The sequence below is a fragment of the Rhinolophus sinicus genome, linkage group LG07, assembly GCF_036562045.2.
Source record: "Rhinolophus sinicus isolate RSC01 linkage group LG07, ASM3656204v1, whole genome shotgun sequence".
NCBI lineage: Eukaryota > Metazoa > Chordata > Mammalia > Chiroptera > Rhinolophidae > Rhinolophus > Rhinolophus sinicus.
In genome coordinates, this window is record NC_133757.1 from 7,944,194 (window position 1) to 7,961,911 (window position 17,718).

A 17,718-nucleotide genomic window follows, 5' to 3' on the forward strand; every position below is an offset into this window, starting at 1 on the left:
GAGTCTTTGAATTTATAGCTTGATATCATCTAAGAACATCACTTATCACTAGAGACTTGATGTTAAAAATTCACTTCAACACATCTGAACCTTAGGCTAATATATATTATCAGAAATAAGTTTTAACAACTTTGACTATTAGAATTCCTTGGCTACTCTGATTTTGGTTTTCACTTTCTCCTTCCCAAATTGTAAAGTGAATTAACACGCTACTTACAATATTTTGTGAGGAGTTCTTCTATCTTTGGATCATAAAAGTAATGTATTTAGGGCACCAGGCACACGAACAGTTCTACAGTCAGTAGGCAGCCTTTACTTTTTTAGGGTAATGGTACCCAGGATGGATAGAGGTTTATTGTCCACTGGGTGTCACTCTTTCTTCACAGAAGAATTACTTCTCCAGGCAAACACAAAAAGTTTCCAAGTATGCGTTTTTATTATATTCCATTTCACTTTCTGTTTTATTATTCTGTTTTGCTAACACATTTTAATTGGTTAGTAAACAATTAATGTTAAAATAAATGTTGGCCGTTGTGTGCAGTTACTGTTTTTAAGTCACCCTCATTTCACATATGAGTAAAGTAAGGCACAGAGGCTTAATTTATATACTTGACCAAGATGGTGACATTAAGATTTGAGTAAAGGAAATCTGACTCAAGAGTCTTCATTCTTAATTATGCTATGAAATAGGAACCCTTTGTTGTCTTTTATACTTAAAAAAAAAAAGTTGTTAAGTTTAGCATTAGTAATAACACATGAAAGAGTGTCCAAAGCATATATTCACATTTTTAGCCTTTCTGACTGATTTATTGAAGGTGAGTTGCACACAACTAAGATTAGAGAGTATTTAATTTGTGTTTGTATCTTGAGCGCTAGACGTGTTCTGTCATTTTACAATGAGGCAGGCTTACATAATTTGGTCATAGAATCTAAGTGGTCTTAGAATTTACACAGAATCTCTGCCTTCATAATGAATCTGTAAGTTGGAGAAATAACTTTATTTATTGATTTACTTGTTGATTTTAGCCTTAAAGTATTATATGTTTATGCTTTAACAATTGTATTGACACTTCTGGTTCTTTTTTGGTGGGAATTGCTGTTAATGCGTATTCCGTGGGATAAATAAATGAATTAATTAACTAATAAATGAATTAATAAATGTTTTTTAACTCCTTCTGAAGGTGAGGGTGGTGAGATCATCTCCACCAAGTTCTCAGTTCAAAGCCACAATGCTGGAGTCGTACCAGGTCTATAAACGTTACCAGATGGTTATTCACAAGCACCCACCTGATAAGCCAACTGTAAGCCAGGTCAGCAGGCCAAGTGTAATTTTTCTGTGCAAACGGAACTTTCCCTTCCACTTGATATCACTGTATGAATTCTTGGTTTATTTGTGATACATTTTGTTTATATTTAGTTTGCAGCCTATCTGCAAAGAGATAGGTCTGTGGATGAATGGACATTCTGAAAGTGCAAATTTTACCTAGTGCCGTGTTAAGTACCAGTCATTTATGATTTCAAAGTGGGAAAGTAACACATAAAATGAATCACCTTTATCTGAAGTCACTGTGTTTAGATGCATTTATCTAAAACTAATAAGTAGAGCTCTAAGTAAAAATATTTGTGAGAAAAAAGCCAAAAAATATTTTTTGTGGTAGGCATACTTTGCACAACATATGCTTTATCCTCATGATAAAGTCATGTGTAGAAAGCGTTGATAACAGCCAACTTACTCTGTTGCTGTACTACGCATACACAACTGAGTGGAACTAGAAAAATAAGACAGGATGCTGTAACAGGAGTCCTCATTTGCTTGTATCTTTATAAGCCAAATCACCCAGGAAAAGTCTGGAAGGGCAAAAAGCTTAAAACACTGAATGTGTTTAGTGGCGACAAAAGTAGTGGCCATTACCATTAGCAACAATATTGACTAGGGTATGCAGAAAACCACAATAGGTAGGCAGAGAAAAAACCAAAAGAAAAGAAAAATAAATTATCTTGGCCCTCGTGGGTTACAATTTTCATAAATATTAGTATAAAGTTAGTGCCTCAGACTCTGCCAGTCTGCGCATTCCAGGGTTTATTCATTTCATGAAAAATTCCAGTGCTGAGCTTTGGAAGTGGATTTGCGAAGATCTTACTCTAGCCTCACCTTCAGAAGCATATCATCAGGTAGAAGTGTTTCAATAGCATTTGCTTGTATTTTCCTTGCTCTGAAGGTGAGGTTAGTACCTGTCTCCTTTGAGGACCCAGAGTTCAAGTCGTCCTTCAGCCAGTCATTTTCTTTATATGTCAAGTATCAAATGGCCATACACCAGGATCCGCCTGATGAATGTGGGAAGACTGAGGTACCTTTCGTTAATCGTTTTTTCCTATGTTGATGAGGTTGTCTGTGAAGAAGCATAATACAACTTTCTTAATGCCATTTGTTTTTATGTTAAGTGGAGTGTATATTGCTCTCTACTCTCAGTGTGTATTACTGAATATCTGTGAGAACGAGTCATACTGGTGAGCATTTTAAATCCTCAAAAATAAGGCTATGTTCTTATTCAGGGTTCTGCCCAGGAACCTGAGCGTGGTGTGTTTATGTGTGAAGTCCCTGGGCTCAGTCAGCAGACGGCACTGAGTGCTCCTTCCGGGTCAGCCTTCATGTGACCGCACAAGGAATGGCTCTGTCTTCAAGGGATTGATAATCAAATGGGAAAGACAGACAAATAAACAAACATATCTTAAGAAGCGAGTGAGAAAGAATTCAATGTGTTGAGATGATATAACAAGTATTTATGGAGGGTCTTTGTTTTTTAGGCTGGAGATACGTAGAACAAGAAGAGGTTGCATAGTTATCACAGTGGGACATGATGTGTTGGAAGAAAGATACCCACAGATGCGGAAGAATTAAAGTTTTGATTGTTGGTTTTTCTTTTTTTCAAGAATGTGTTAGCTTAAAAGAGATGATTAATGAGGCAGGAGTTAATGCTGCAGGTGTCCTAAGGGAGGGCTGACTCTGGTCTCCCAGAGCCTTGCTAGTTCAGGTGTGGTGTGCAGGCCAGCAACCTCCGGAATGCAGACTCTCAGGCCCCAGCTCAGACCTCCCGAATCCGAATCTGCATTTTGCACTTGGATTCATGCGCTTGGAGAAGCGCTTCCCCACGCAGCTGTGGCTGACAGCCTTGACAGAGAGAGGATTCTGCCAGGGACAAGAAGCTCCCTTGGATATTCTCAGGGCTCCTGTTCTTTCTGAACATTTCTCCTTCCTGCTCCCCTGGAGTTCTGGCTTTGTGTCTGCTTGCTTATCAGGTGTGGATAGTTGGGCCAAAACACACTGACATGACCCAGTATGTTTACGGGGTGAAGTAAAGATCACTTTTCCAGGACTTTTAGGCATCAGGCGTCTGTGGAGTCCATAGCTGCAGACTTAGTTCATTGCTAAAGGTGTTCACAGTGTAATTAGGAAGACAGACAGGTACGTAAGGCCAGTGCTGTTAGAGTTAGTGGATTATCACAGAAAGCCAGCTTAGTGTGGGACTGGAGGTGACATCTGAGCCAAGTCCGAAAAGAGGAGTGAGTGTTTGCAGGCCAAAAAGGGAAAAGAGCAATCTCAGCAACAGGACTATATGTAAGAAGTACAAGGTGTCACCTGTGGAACATTCTTGCTTAGGAAATTGAACCTGAATCTATAAGCTTCTAGATATAATCAGTTCACAAAATATATGAGGGATAAAAGAATATATTAATCTGACAACTGGGCAATTCTGTAAGTCATGACCTCGTTTCTTTAAATACATAATAAATAAACACTGTTTAAAAACAGGGAAATCTCTAAATTGAAAATTAAAAACTTGAAAATATATATAACTAATACCATAACCACTCTCGGCAAACTTGACAGTAATTATACATCTCATACCCAATCAAGTAGTACATGTTCTGTTTTCTTTAGTTGTCTTAAACATGTCTTTTTACTGTTTGTTTGAATCAGGATCCATGTAAGGTCTGTACACATCACATTTGGTTGACGTGCTCTTAAACATCTTTTAATTTAGAACAGATTTCCCTGTTGTGTTTGGTAGCATTTTTTAAATAAACTAAATCATTTATCTTGGAATTAATTTTGTTTCCCTCTATTGATTCTTTTTGAAAATATAAGTAGTACGTATGTGGTGTCTGTGTGTGGGGGTGTGAGAGAGAGATGTTTCTCTCTGTATATGTTTTTCTTGCGTGTACGTATATGCGTATTCGTCTGTGGCCATCATGTGATCACATGCCTCACCCAAGAGCTCAGGTAGAGGAGGATCCTTATTTCCACTGCATGTTTGAAGAAGAGTGGAGTGGGTTTCACAATATCCACAATCCTGCCTGGTACTGAATGTTACTTTGGTGGCAGGGTTGTGTGGGAGGTTTTTATTCACGAGTGATGAGATTTGAGGCAGAGCCCAGGTGAGGTGTGATGGAACTTTATGAGCAGGGCCTCTGATCTTCTCTAGGTGAGGTGATTAAATTTGGGGCTCATTAATAGGGAATTTGAAGCCTGTGAGCTGCCCGGGCGATATTTCTGTGTAAGAAGGTCACTGCTCCAGATGAGGTCTTTCAGCTGCTGTGTTTCCACACTAGAAATGCTTCCTTTGCTTGGCAAACCATTGCTTACAGATAGAGAGTAAATACACTGTATGTGGGGCGGGCTCCCTAGAGAAACTGGTTTGGATATACTACTTTGCTTCCCAGTCTTGAAGTGTGGCATTTTATATTGAAGGAACCTAAGTCTTGTCATAGAGTACAAAAGTGGTTTCGCCTGGTACGTGTCTACAGTTTTCTACGTGAATAAATAAATGGCCAGTGTTCCTGTACTCAGAAGCATAAAGAAAAGCCAAAAAAGTTCTCCTTTGGCAAATGTAAGTGTTCTCCTGACTGATGTAGGGTTCCATGTGGCAGCACACTGTGCTGTGGTTTTGTTAATATAATGGGCAAAACTAGTTTAATTATGTTCAAGAGTATACATTTTTTGCTCTTGTAAAACATTTAAATAATAGTTAGTTTACTAACTTGGGGACTTGAAACATATCAGTGCATAAAATCCATTTTGACTCTCCTGGTAATCGTAAAATAACTTGAAAACCACGAAAAGTAGGTTATTTTTTGAGAGAGTTGATGAGAAGATAAATAAATATAGATTGCTATGATACCAAAATGGCAAGTCAGTTCTTTTAACCAACATCTTTAGAAAAGTAGCACATAATTAAAGATAGTGAGATTGTGTAGGACTTCATAAATTACTGCAGTATGTTTGTTTCCATTGCTGTTTTCAATCGTGCAGGTAGACACCACATTTTCAGAAAGTAATACAATGTAAATAAAATAAAACGAGTGTTTTGTGACCTACCTTTTGTATAATAGAACATAAAACCAGCATTTAAGAATCTTTGTTTTTGAAAATACCAGTAATTCCATATGACATAAATGGGGGATTTTAGCTGAAATTTTATTGATGTGATATTATAGAACATACCATTATCTAATAATATTTATTAGTGCCACTGGTTCCTTACAATAATTAAAATTGATCTCAGCTCTTTTAAACTGTGAAAAACAGACTGTAGTCATAACCTCAGTATTGCATCACACTTTTGAGGCATTGACTAAATTGTTTTCCAGATTTTATTATAGACTTTCAAACAAAAAGGAAAATGGAAAGAATAGTATGCTGATCACTTGTACACCCATCACCTAGATTTAATAATGGTTAGTATTTTCATCATTTTTGCATGTGAATCATTTTATTTTACATTACACATTATGGCATTTTATTCCTAACTTCTTTAGCATACAGATACCTTTGAGAAGTAAGATGTGCTTCTTCAAAATCCAGTATCATTCTCACACATCAAGGAAATTAATGATTTATAAATGTCATCTGATGTCTGGTCATTATTTATATTTTCTCATTAAAAAAAATAGTTTCCAATTTAGGTGCATGTGTTAAATTTAGTTATATTTTATATATATTTTTTTAATTCTAGAACAGCTTCCATTTTTAATTATTTTTTGTGATACTGACTTCTTTTCCTTAACTTTGTATTTTGAAACTTTTGAAATTTATGAACAGAAAAGTTGAAAGAATACAATGAACACCCATAAAGTGTTCACTAAGGCTCATCAGTTGTTAACTTTGTCAGATCTGGTTTATCTTTTTTTTTTACTGGAACCATTTGTTAGTTGCGTATAACACTTCACTTGTAAATACTAACCATGCTTTTCCTAAGAAAAAGTATACTCCTACATAACCACAATAGTTATCATTCCTAAAAAATTAACAAACTCTGTTAGTTACACCAAAAATATCTTTTAAAGCTTAAAAAACAAATGATCCAGTCAAAGTTTATGCATTGTGTGAACTATTACGTTTATGCTGTTTTTAGATGGCTGTTAACTTTCTTTAATCTTTTTTGATTTTTTTCTTTCTTATGCCTGAAATAATTCAAGAGGCCAGTTGTCTTTACAGACTGTCCTATATTCAGAATTTGAGTGTTTCCTAGTGATTAGATTCAGCTTCAATGTTTTTAGGCGTAGGGGATGTGTACTTTAAAAAAATATTTTTATTAAGTACAGTGTTTCATACAGAAACACACATAGTGTTCAGATAGGTGAATTTTCATGAATTGAGCTCATTCTTGTAACCAGAGCTCTCAGATCAAGAAATTGACTACTCCTAGCCTTTTCCAATCACTACCAGTACTCTCTTGACTTGTGAGACTATAGAAGTTTTGCCTGTTATACTTTATGTAAGTGCAAGCATATATGTGTCTCTTGCTTGTGGTTTCTTTCGCTCAACATTATGTTACTACAGTTCATCATCATTTCACGTTGCATGGATTGTTCAATCTCGTATAGTGTTCTACTTAAGGAATGTACCATAATTTCTCCATTTCTCCTGCTGATGGGAATTTGAGGCTACTGTGAATAGTGCTGCATGCATACATGTTTGTACATGTCTTTTGGTAAACATATGAGCACATTTCTGTTGGGTGTACACCTAGGACAGAATTGCTGTGTCATACAGTGTGCAGATGTCCAGCTTTTGGTCATTGCCACAGTTTTCTCTAGGTTGTGTCAGTTTTTTTTTGTTGTTGTTCTGCTGTATCATGTCAGGCAGCAGGTAATGTCAGCTTGTCCGTTATTTGTGATGCTTTAGTCTGCCCACTTGGTTGGATGGCAGCCACCAGATCTCTTTATTAAGTGACATTTTCACCTTTGTAATTAGATTTTTCAAATTATGAAGGCATGTTATACCCATATTATTTAAAAATAATCTGTGGGGTGATATTTTTGAGATAGTTTGAATAATTTTCCCAACAACCTGTCATCTAATTGTTTTAGCATCATTTGATGTTCCTTGCCTGAATCAATTGTGGGAAGGTGGAAGGAACTGCAAAATGGTGATTGATCTAATCGTACTATTTTCTTCTACATTTGTTACCCTGAATTGCTTATCTTATATAAAAAGGAGCTTTGTCTCCAGTCACCACCCTCCCCCTCATCTTTTTTTTTTTCCCTTTTGGTATCACTATTGATGGGCTCATGGGTTTAAAATTTTTCTTTATAGTCCGTTGCCATCATTTCTTTTTAATACTTCAGTTGTCCCAAGTTTGGCCAGTAGGATTCCCTTCAAGCAAGCGTCTATGTTCTTTTGATATGACCCCATTAGTCTTTATTCTTTTTATCTGGCACAAGATGTTCCAGATTAGTGTCATATTTTTCTTCCAGATTTGGAATCAGTTTTTTCTCTAAGGATTCCTAGTTTCTTGTAGTGGAGAATGGTGTTTTTGTGGCTAAATCAGGATGCTAGTTAGGCTTATTACTAACTAAGTAGTACATGACACTGGCTTTTGAAAGTCCAGGCCAGTTGTCTTACAGAATGTCCCGCATTCCGTGTTTGTTTGCACCTGTCTTCCTTGTCTCCTTTGCTACCCACGTTTCTGTAGACTCATAATTAAGTTTAGTCTTTATCAGATTCAGGTTAAATAATTTGGGGAAATGTTTCATCAGTGATTGTGTGTATATCATATTATGTCAGAAGATACATATTCGTGGGTTGTCTCAGTAATGGTGATGCTGAATTCGACCACCATGTTTAGTTGGTGACCTCCAGAGCTCTTCCTGGTAAGGCTGAAAAGACTTTCCATTTGCAATTAGCAGGTAATCTGTCGACCCTCAGCACAGATGAATATCCCTTTCCTCAACAACCTCTCATCTCATGGATTTCGTATCTACTGATGGTCTTTGGATCAATCATTTCACTGGTGGTTGTGGATCAGTGATTTGTTTAGATTTTTTTTTTTTTTTAAAAACACACATTTATTAATAGCCATTCTTTGTTTGAAAAGAAAGGCCGGGGGAGGTTTTCCAAATCAGCTAAGTATGAACTACAGTTTCTCCTAAGAAGGCAAGGTAAATGCTGAATTCTTTCCCTTTAATTACAAATTTTACAGTAGGGAGTTGGTGGCAAATAGTATCCCCCCCATTTCTTACTATCACTGCAAAACTCAAGGATTTGTTGTTGTTGTTGTTGTTTAGTACTTTATAATCACAGTCGTTATTCTCTGTGATGATCAAATTGTCCTGAATTTGGCCAGGGCAGGATCCTTCAGGACGTTTCCTCTGTCCTTTTAATGGGCTCCTCTTAATCCTGAGAGCCTTCCTGCTTTCTGGAACAGAGAGGTACCCCAGTCTCATCTAGTGCTTTCCTAGCCTGGTATTGGAACCTGTCAGCGTTTTTCTAAGAAGCCTCGGTTCCTTATAATGGCGATTAAATTTAAAGAGCAAGACTGGTTGGCTAGTATGAGTTTATGTTGATATTTTCAATTCAAATTTAATCTTGTGGTGTTGTCTTAACTTTTCTGATTTTATATTTGTTTTTGTGTGTTTCTTGGTCACATTAGCATATTTATGAATTTGCTTTATGTTCTGATACACGTAAAATAGACTCAATGTTGCAGTATCATTACAGTATTAATAACAGTACTAATGACGACTGATGAGTGACGTTTATTATTCTTTTGTGACTCTTTTTTGCCCCTAGAGCATATCCCACTGAGATGTTCCTTCAGAATACTGTGTTCAGAAGTCATGTGGAATAATTTTTTTCTTTTATATGGTTATGCTGCTAAATTGACTTATGTTCACTTATTTCAGTTTGTTTTCAATTTTGGGGTTTGCTTTTAAGTTTAATTTTAGTTTATTAATGGGTAATACATTTATGTGGTTGGAAAGTCAAAACTGTATAAAAAGAAAGACACTCAGAGAGGTCTCCTTTCCATATCTCCTCCACCCTCTTCCCTGCCCTCTGTTTAAAATCGTTTTGATCATTGTCTGGTTTTTCCTTCTGGGGGTTTTGTTTGGTTTTGCAAAAATACGTAAATATGTATGCTTAATCTTACTTTTACTCCTGTCTTAAACCAAGAGAAACATTCTGTGTGCACTCTTTGGTACCCCTTTTCCCTGAAATCATATCCTAGGGATTCCTCTCATGTATCATAGAGCTCTTCCTCATTTTTTGTGTTTTATTCAGTCACATATTGTCCTTTGAGTGGACATACTGTAGTTTATAAAAGCAATCTCCTATTAATGGACATTGGGGCTGTTTGTAACCTTTTGCTGTTACAGATGGTATAATTTTGTCATTTTATGTTTGGTGAAGGCATACGTTTATGGTTGATTTCACATCGTACGTCAAAGCGCAGACGTTCATTTAAATTTGCTGTGTATGCCCAATTCCATCCATAGATGTCATACCCTTGTACTTCAGGATGGTATGTGAGGTCTTCTCCACGGCATTCCCAACAGGCTGTGGTATCAAACTTGGTTTTTTGACAATGCGTGAGAAACGTATGCCTGATTAATTTTTAAATTATTGAAAAGATTTTATGAAGACATGTCTTATTTTGGATAACTTCTATGATCATAGGTGGAAATGTTTAGAAAGAATTTTGTTTTACATTTCTGCTTTGTGTAGTTTTATGAAACAGGTAAGAGACTGATAAACAGTAGCAATCTGAGGGATGATGCAGGTGACAGTACAGTTTGTTACATCCCTCATAACTAGGCATGTTATTAACAATGTAAGTTATGAGGTTTAGAAACTAACAAACAGCGTCTTTAATGAGTCATAACATTTTTCTCAGTGAGGATATGAACCTGCCCTGTTAAATTTAGTGACTGAATCCAGGTAATTGCTTTGGTGAAATATTTAAGCAGCGAGAAATTCAACCTTGTCCAGCTGGTTCATAAAAATGTTCTATTTGCACTACAGAAGTCGGCTTACAGTGTGCCCTCTTCCCCTCTGTAGGATACAGTATGAGGTGATTTTGCATATATGTTATGTATATACTATCATAGTTGTGTTTTTATAGAATGAAAGAAATTTGTTTTATATTTTAGGAATATATATTCCTATCCCGCCTTTTTTTTGAGAGGTTCCTGAAGTATAGTTGGGGAAGATAGAAAGTAAGCTTGGCTTGAGTGACTTGTTTTTAAGTCACTGTGTGGTCTGTTGGGGTGTGTCCAGTGTCAAGCAGGGAGGGTTCTCTGGTGGCATCATTGGTGTGTACACCTCTTTGTTGCCCACGACCCTTGGGGCTGGGGTCAGGGGTTGGGCAGCCCTTGGATTAGGTTGGATTGGGACTCCTCTGACTTTATTCTCCTTCCACGGTGTTGACTAGAACCCTTCTTGGACTGTTTGTCCCCTGGCTCTGTTATCTGCAGTGGACACCTGCCTGCTTTTCATAAGTTTCTGTGAAACATCTGTACGACAAAAGGATGTCCTTTCGTTAGCTGCCACTCCCTGTCTAATTAAACAGTGAGGTTTTCAGGCGCGTGGTCACCTGTTCCATGTTTTTGTTTTGCCTTCTGCTGTGTCACACATTCACAAGTTAGGAACAAGAAAACAATCATGGAAATGAAAGTAGTTTCTCACCTGCCAGAGCTGCACCACTGGTAGAGACTACGGGGCCCATCGTCTTTGCTTCTGTTCAAATGAACACACAGCACTTTGGATCCGTGGGTGAAGCTAGTGGATCCTAGGCCACAGAGTCCCGATTGGGCAGCATCAGGACTTGTTGGATGTTCATAATGTTACTTACCAGTTATTTTTTTAAAGGAATATTTAAAAGGTTTTAAAAAAAAGATGAATAAACTTTGTTTTTTTTAGAGCAGTTTTAGAACTTCTTTTAAAAAGAAGTTCACATATTTGAAAGACAGCCCTAGGATTATAAGTAAATCTGAAGGGTATATTTTTACTTTAAAAACAACTTTAAAATTGACAGTTTCAGGCATTCAGGGTAAAGATGGTTGGTGAACCCCTGTATGTCCGTCACTCAGCTTCAGCACTGGCAACACTTAGCCTCATTTCCCCGTTTTGTTTGTTGGATTATCTAAAAACAAGTCCCTGAAATTATGCCATTTGATCTGAGTACTTTTTTTTTTTTTCTGATTCCGTTAGGTGATTTTGTATACATTTAAAACTTATAACGATGGAGGTTATTTCAGGCCACTCTGCTTTCACGAGAAGCACTGTTTCTGTGAAAATTAGTACAGAGAACTTCCAGTGAGAGACTCAGATATTAAGGAGACATCCACTTCTGATGGACACTTACTTTGGGGGAAATTACCTTCTGTTCCAGTCTATATGATTAGACAGTAAGTGTGGTCACGAAAAGAGGGAAAAGTCACTGCGTTACATTCTGACCTCATGGAGAAATGAATACAAGGTCATACAACACTGGATTCTGTCTCCCTCCAGCCACCAGGCGGTGCCCTAGGTCCGGACCAGGTCTCCTCTGCTCCTGGCTCTGTCCCATGTGGGATGTGTGAGTTCTGTATTCACAGCCTAAGTGGGGATAAATGCTTTTCTGTTGCCATGTATTAGAGATAATTGAATGTGATAATTAGCAAATGGTTCTTTGCTTGTTAAAGATTTGAATATTTTCTAGACCTGAACTTACAGAAGCTTTCAGCTTCATATTTCCCTCTTAATAGTCTTACTTGGTGTATATGAAAATAATAACTTAGTGTAGAAAATGATTCACTGTACCAGACTGACGTTTTCCTCCAGTTATGCAAACAAACCAGGCAGGCATGTATAGGCATGTAGTATTTTATAACTATCTGTCATATATGCGTAACTAACAGAAATTGAATGAAGGCAAGTTCTGAACATTTTGGAATACTTTTTATATATTTTTAAAGCCAGGGGTAACTTAATCGAATCAAGTAGAGGGATTAGGCAATTATTTCTGCAATTCAGTCAAAAAAGCCACTTCTCTGAGCAACTCCTAAATCGGGGCACTTTTGTACTGTAGTCTCTCTTCAGGTGTGTTGTAAGATGCTTGTTACTCATAGTAGCTTAGTTACCAAAGCTTTTGAATCATTTACTTAAACAAATTAGAGCAGAGGCACTTTTGTATCCCCAGCATAATGTTAATTTGCGGGGAGATGCAACGAGGTTGAGTTAAAGCTAGCACTGGGAACATTTTTTCTTTAAAATTTATTTTGGTCAGTAATTTCCAAAAACTTGTCTCAGATCAGAAAAATCATAGCATCATACAGCATTAGAGACAAAAGGACCGTAGTGATTGTGTGGTTTAATTTCTTTTAATAAGAGAATTAAAGTAATTTGTCCAAGACAACGTGGGTGATGAGTGGCAGAGCAATGTTTATAAATGCAGTGCTTTTTACACTGGACCACGTATCACTGTATGAAAAAGTTACAGTGGGCCTAAATAATTCATATGGAATAACTAATACCAGTGACTGAACATAAGGAAATTTTCCAGATAATTGAAACATCTTTATTGCTAAGAATTTACTCAAGTCCTGTAGAATGACAGCCTTTCCCAAACCGTCCCTGCCTTCGCACACCGAGTGCTGAGCAGGACTTGTCTGTTGCGAATGTCCTCTTGTATTTCTGTGTGCCACATGCCCTGTGACTACTGCTTTTTTCTTTAAAGGGACTCTGTTTCAATCTTTTCTCCTTTCTCATTTTTGTTGTATTCTTTTGTCTACTTTTAGCGTTCCTTCCCTTTCTAGTTTGTCGTTTCTTAATGTGTTTATTAAAATAGCTGTTCAGCACATAGTAGCATGTGCGAGGTACTGTTCGGAGGCACTGGGTAGCGTTAGCAAATGAGTAAGTCAGGTGAAGACCCCTTGCAGTGTTGGAGCTGCGCCCCTTTCTGGGTGGGAGGGGAGTGGGCAGAGAGAGGCATTAGACTACAAGCGTGATAAATGAGGAAATTACAGTGTAGGTTAGCAGGGTAAGTGTTGAGGAAAAGTAGGGCCAGGGGTAAGGGAGGAGTGGAAGTGTTAATAATTGTCTTAGAAACTAGAGGGCCAGTTTCTGGTTAGGAAAGTAACCGTCACAAGAGAAGGGCCAAAAGAGCTTGAGGGATTCTTCTGTGAGTGGGGACACAAGCTTTGGGAAGTGCCTTCTTGATTCCTCATTTTAACTTTTACTACTTTCTTTTGGGGTTTTCTCTTTGAATGTCTGAAATTCTAGAGTAACTTGACAATTGACCTCTAGTTAAGGTGTAACTTACTGTAAGTATAACAATAACTATTATAGTTAATATGTATACACTTAAATTATTTTCCGAAAGCTGAGGAATGAGAGTGAAATGGAATGTTAGGTGTCAAATGGAATGTTTGGCATGAAATGGACGTTGATTTTTGATTAACCACCTGCATAAGGACAGATGTGCCCAGTGATTAATTATTTGGTTTGAAGGGCGTGAAGATGACACCAGTACTGCCAAACAGAGCTTGTTATGTTTATAGTTCCCTACATTTTGGGTAAGAGTGTTGATAACACGAAGGCCCAGGGGCATCCAAGGTGACAGGGTGAACTCTGACCAGACATTCCTGCCTCAGATCTCAGCTTCCCCACTTACTGCCTGTGTGTGGCTCTGAGCAAGTTCCTGATTCCTTAGCTTTCTTCACTCAGGTTCCTCATTTGTAAACAAGGGGGGACAACAGTACAATGGGGTTTGTTGTGAGGATTAAGTAAAGGTGAAAGGTGCGTGGCTAACTATTCATTGACTAAACCTGAGGTGCTGGGATGCAGATGCTAAAGCATTAGGAATCATCAGAGATACGAGGTCGAGGGCAAAATAGTGATACTTCTGGCCGTCCAGCCAGCGTTTGCAATGAAGTGATATTTTTCCTTGGTTCTTTTTTTCCATTTTAATTCAAGTATTTGAGTCAAAAGATCACACATGTTTTAAATTTTAATATTAGAATTAGTCCTTTCAAAGGAAAAAAATAATATTCAAAACCTTTCAGTTTGGTTCATCGCAATGTAATTTCAGTCTTTAAATTACATTTATACCACAGAAAGCCTGTAAAAAGTATTCGTTAAAGATTTATATGTGTATTTCTTTTCTTTTTTCTTTTTTTTTTTTTTTAAGATTTTATTGGGGAAGGGGAATAGGACTTTATTGGGGAACAGTGTGTACTTCCAGGCCTTTTTTCCAAGTCAAATTGTTGTCCTTTCAGTCTTAGCTGTGGAGGGTGCCATTCAGCCTCAAGTTGTTGTCCTTTCAGTCTTAGTTGTGGAGGGCGCAGCTCAGCTCCAGGTCCAGTTGTCGTTTTCTAGTTGCAGGGGGCACAGCCCACCATCCCTTGCATGGAGCTCTAACCGCCTGAGCCACCGGGCCGGCCCCTATATGTGTATTTCTTAACTGCTTTACTTAGAACTAGAGACAAAGGAGCTATGGTTATTTCTGGTTTTTCACTCTGATGATAGAGTGTGTTGCTTATTCTTAGAGTAGAGCTCTCCTTTTGAAAAATTTATTAGACTCCTATCATCTATAACATACTTCGTGCTATTACACCAATGTATAAAAGTACTGTGACAGAGTCAGAAGAAATTCGCAATGCCCAGCAGAGTGCCTGGGATGGAGTGGACGCCAGTGAACACTAGTGAATGAATGAGCAGCTGACTGGACTGTTCTGAGGAACAGCTGGAGAGAGCGGTTGGTGCCAAACGGGGGGAAACTGCTCAGAAAGAAAATAGTGTTCTTGAAACTTGTGACGTGAAGCAAAGGGAAAATTCAAATGATGTCAAAAGCTCGATTGTTTGTTTTTTTTATAATAAGTAAAAGCTGCTTTTAATTTCCTGAGAGTGTTGAGAAATTTACCTACGAGTTAAGCACGTTTTAGTGAGTGCAAATCTCCTGTGATAGGAATAATCTTGTTGTGAGCGCCATTTGTCTTCAGTTGTTGTATTTCAGGTCTGCTTTTTCCATTAAATCTCAGGAGCCTCGGGCTTTATGGCCGCCTGGTAATGGCAAGTGAACAGTAGCTATTGATAACCAGTCTAAACAAGGAAAGTTTGTGTTTTTGCTGTGGTAGTTCATTTAATATGCCAAATAATTTTAGGTAACTGCATGTATAATTAAAAAGTATTTGATTTTCTTCTAGTTAGTAGTTAGTTATAACAGTAAAAAGTAATATATTATGTACATGATTATCCAGAGCATAATTCTGCCTTTAAGAATATGTAAAAGTAGGGAATATATTTGTCTAGGTCTATAAATATTTTACGTATATATAAATAAAATATAGGGGAAACTGACTGTATGTACTTTTCTGTGATAGTCATATTCTATAATAGAAATAGTTCAAAATTTTATACTTAGAATGGCTCCCATGTTTCTTTCTCCTTGGCTGTGGAGAAGTGTGATTTTTCTATTGAACCAATTGTATAAACATTTAATTTCTAGCATGTTCCCATTACTGTGGTAGATTTTGGTGGTGCATAGATGAATAAGACATGGTCCTTTGCACATTTTGGGTAACAAAATAAAATTGAAAATACTTTCAAAAATTTCTTTTCATAGGTTTGCGTTAAGGTTAAAAATGTTAAAATACTAATAATATTAAAAGTTATTGGAAATATATGTACCTCTCATGATGTGGAGATATTTGATCTTGTTTGGAACCAGTTGATCTGATTAAGTATGCAAGCAGTGGTTAAGAGTCTATAAGTATTGTTAATATAACCAAGTATTAGTTTTTAATATTATATTGCTGATAATGTTTTCTATTTCTGAGTACTTTCACCAGAGGGCTTTTAAAATAAATTTTGTCTTGATTATGGTTTTCTGCTAATTTTTATTTCTAGGTTTTGTGGCATTTTCTGGTTATCCCTAATTTATGTCATTCAGATTTTTGGAAGAAACCCAATTTTTCAAGATCGATTTGCATTGTTTTACCCAACTTAGTGTCGTTTAAATGATAACCTAGTTTTGTCCTCAGTCTCTTGAGTAGTTGCTCCTAAAAAATAGTACTTACGGGAAGTTTCCCTGCAGGAAATTAAAGGAGTGCCTGGAGGACACGGTATTCCTAAGAAGATCTGACAAGAAGGGCACAGGTTGTTTCTTCAGTGACACCAGCTCCTGCTTACGGTGCCTGCTTCTCTATTTATAGCATGTCACCTTTACCAGGTGGCCCAGTTCTACAGAGTAGCCAGGACCATGAGGAGACATAGGGAAAAAGAAAAGAATATGAACATTTGTTTCTTTGTTCATGAATTGATTAATACAATTCATGAATGGATGCATATAGGCATGTAAGCAGCAAATATTCGTTGAGTCCCTTCTGTGTGCCAGACATTATTTTAGATTCTGGGGATGCAGCATAGTTAGTTAACAAGACATAAAAGTTCTCACCCTCAGGGAGATTGTATGTTGGTGAGGAAGATGAATAATAATAAGTATGCAATATAGTGTCAGAATAATATGTGCTGACGAGAGAAATAAAGAGGTGAGGGATAGAGAGGTGGTGGTGATAATTATATCAGACATCAGGAGAGGGCTCCTTGGCACACACCTGGATGAGGAGTATGTGCCTGTGCGTATCTTCAGGAGATTCTTTTCAGGTTGATGGAAAGTGCATGACCTGTCCACACGTCAGCAGGGACACTGGCCAGGCTGGGGAACAAGGCATGGGGCGGCTCCTTATCTACACCGCTTCTGAAAGTTATTTTTAATTCCCCGCTTTCTCTTTGCCATTTGTTGGTGAATTTGTTGTTATCATTAAAATTATGTATTTCGTTGTAGACTTGTTAATTAGCACTGCTTTCTTGTGGGACACCTGTTCATCAGCATCTTTTAGTGTTGTTTTATCACACGGAGGCTCAGTGTCTCTGGGTTTATTGCCTTGGTGAGTTCTGATTGATGGTGGTATAAGTCCTTGGTATAATGAAAGGAACCACAGATGAGAAGCGGCTTCTGGGTGCTAACCTTACTTTTGCTGCTGACTGATTGTGAAGTATTGTGACTTTTCTGCAGTTTTTAAAACCTTTCAGTTTTGATGCATTCCTGCACACTCAGTTTGCAGTTTATCTAGATGTACAGGAGTTGGACTAGGTAATTGCCAAGATTCCTTTTACCTGTAAAATTCTGTGGTTCAATGATTTTTAAGGAAAAGTCTCCAGGAGGAGCTCAATAGTTTCCTATTTTTTATTTTTTTAAATTAAAATTTAAATATACAGTAAAGTGTACACATTTTAGGTGTATAACTTGTTGAATTTTTAGATATGTTATACGCTTTCTTAAGAGAGACGTCAGCCTGCTAGAAGGCTCCCTCATGCCCCTTCCTAGTCGGTAGTGCCCCACCTATGGAGGCGACTGCTGATCTGACTTCTGTCCGTGTAGATTAGTTTTGCATGTT

The 17,718-nt window shown here is 37.4% G+C and overlaps 2 protein-coding genes across 19 annotated transcripts in view; one reads left to right on the forward strand and one right to left on the reverse strand.

Annotated features, from left to right (window-relative positions):
* The window catches only part of LOC109458899 (uncharacterized), a 184,317-nt gene that overhangs the window by 26,418 nt on the left and 140,181 nt on the right, over window positions 1-17,718 (reverse strand). The window lies entirely within an intron of this gene.
* Window positions 1-17,718, forward strand: part of ATE1 (arginyltransferase 1) — a 218,032-nt gene that overhangs the window by 16,625 nt on the left and 183,689 nt on the right. For 12 of the 18 annotated variants that reach the window (XR_012498369.1, XR_012498368.1, XR_012498370.1 and 9 more), the window contains exons 7-8: window positions 1,182-1,310; window positions 2,220-2,348. Coding sequence is in view for 10 of the 18 variants with exons in the window: in XM_074338963.1 (XP_074195064.1) it covers window positions 1,182-1,310; window positions 2,220-2,348 (258 nt within the window). In the remaining 8 variants the exon portion in view is untranslated. The remainder of the gene's footprint in view (window positions 1-1,181; window positions 1,311-2,219; window positions 2,349-17,718) is intronic. The other 6 variants (XM_074338964.1, XM_074338961.1, XM_019752927.2 and 3 more) reach the window with 2 other exon arrangements.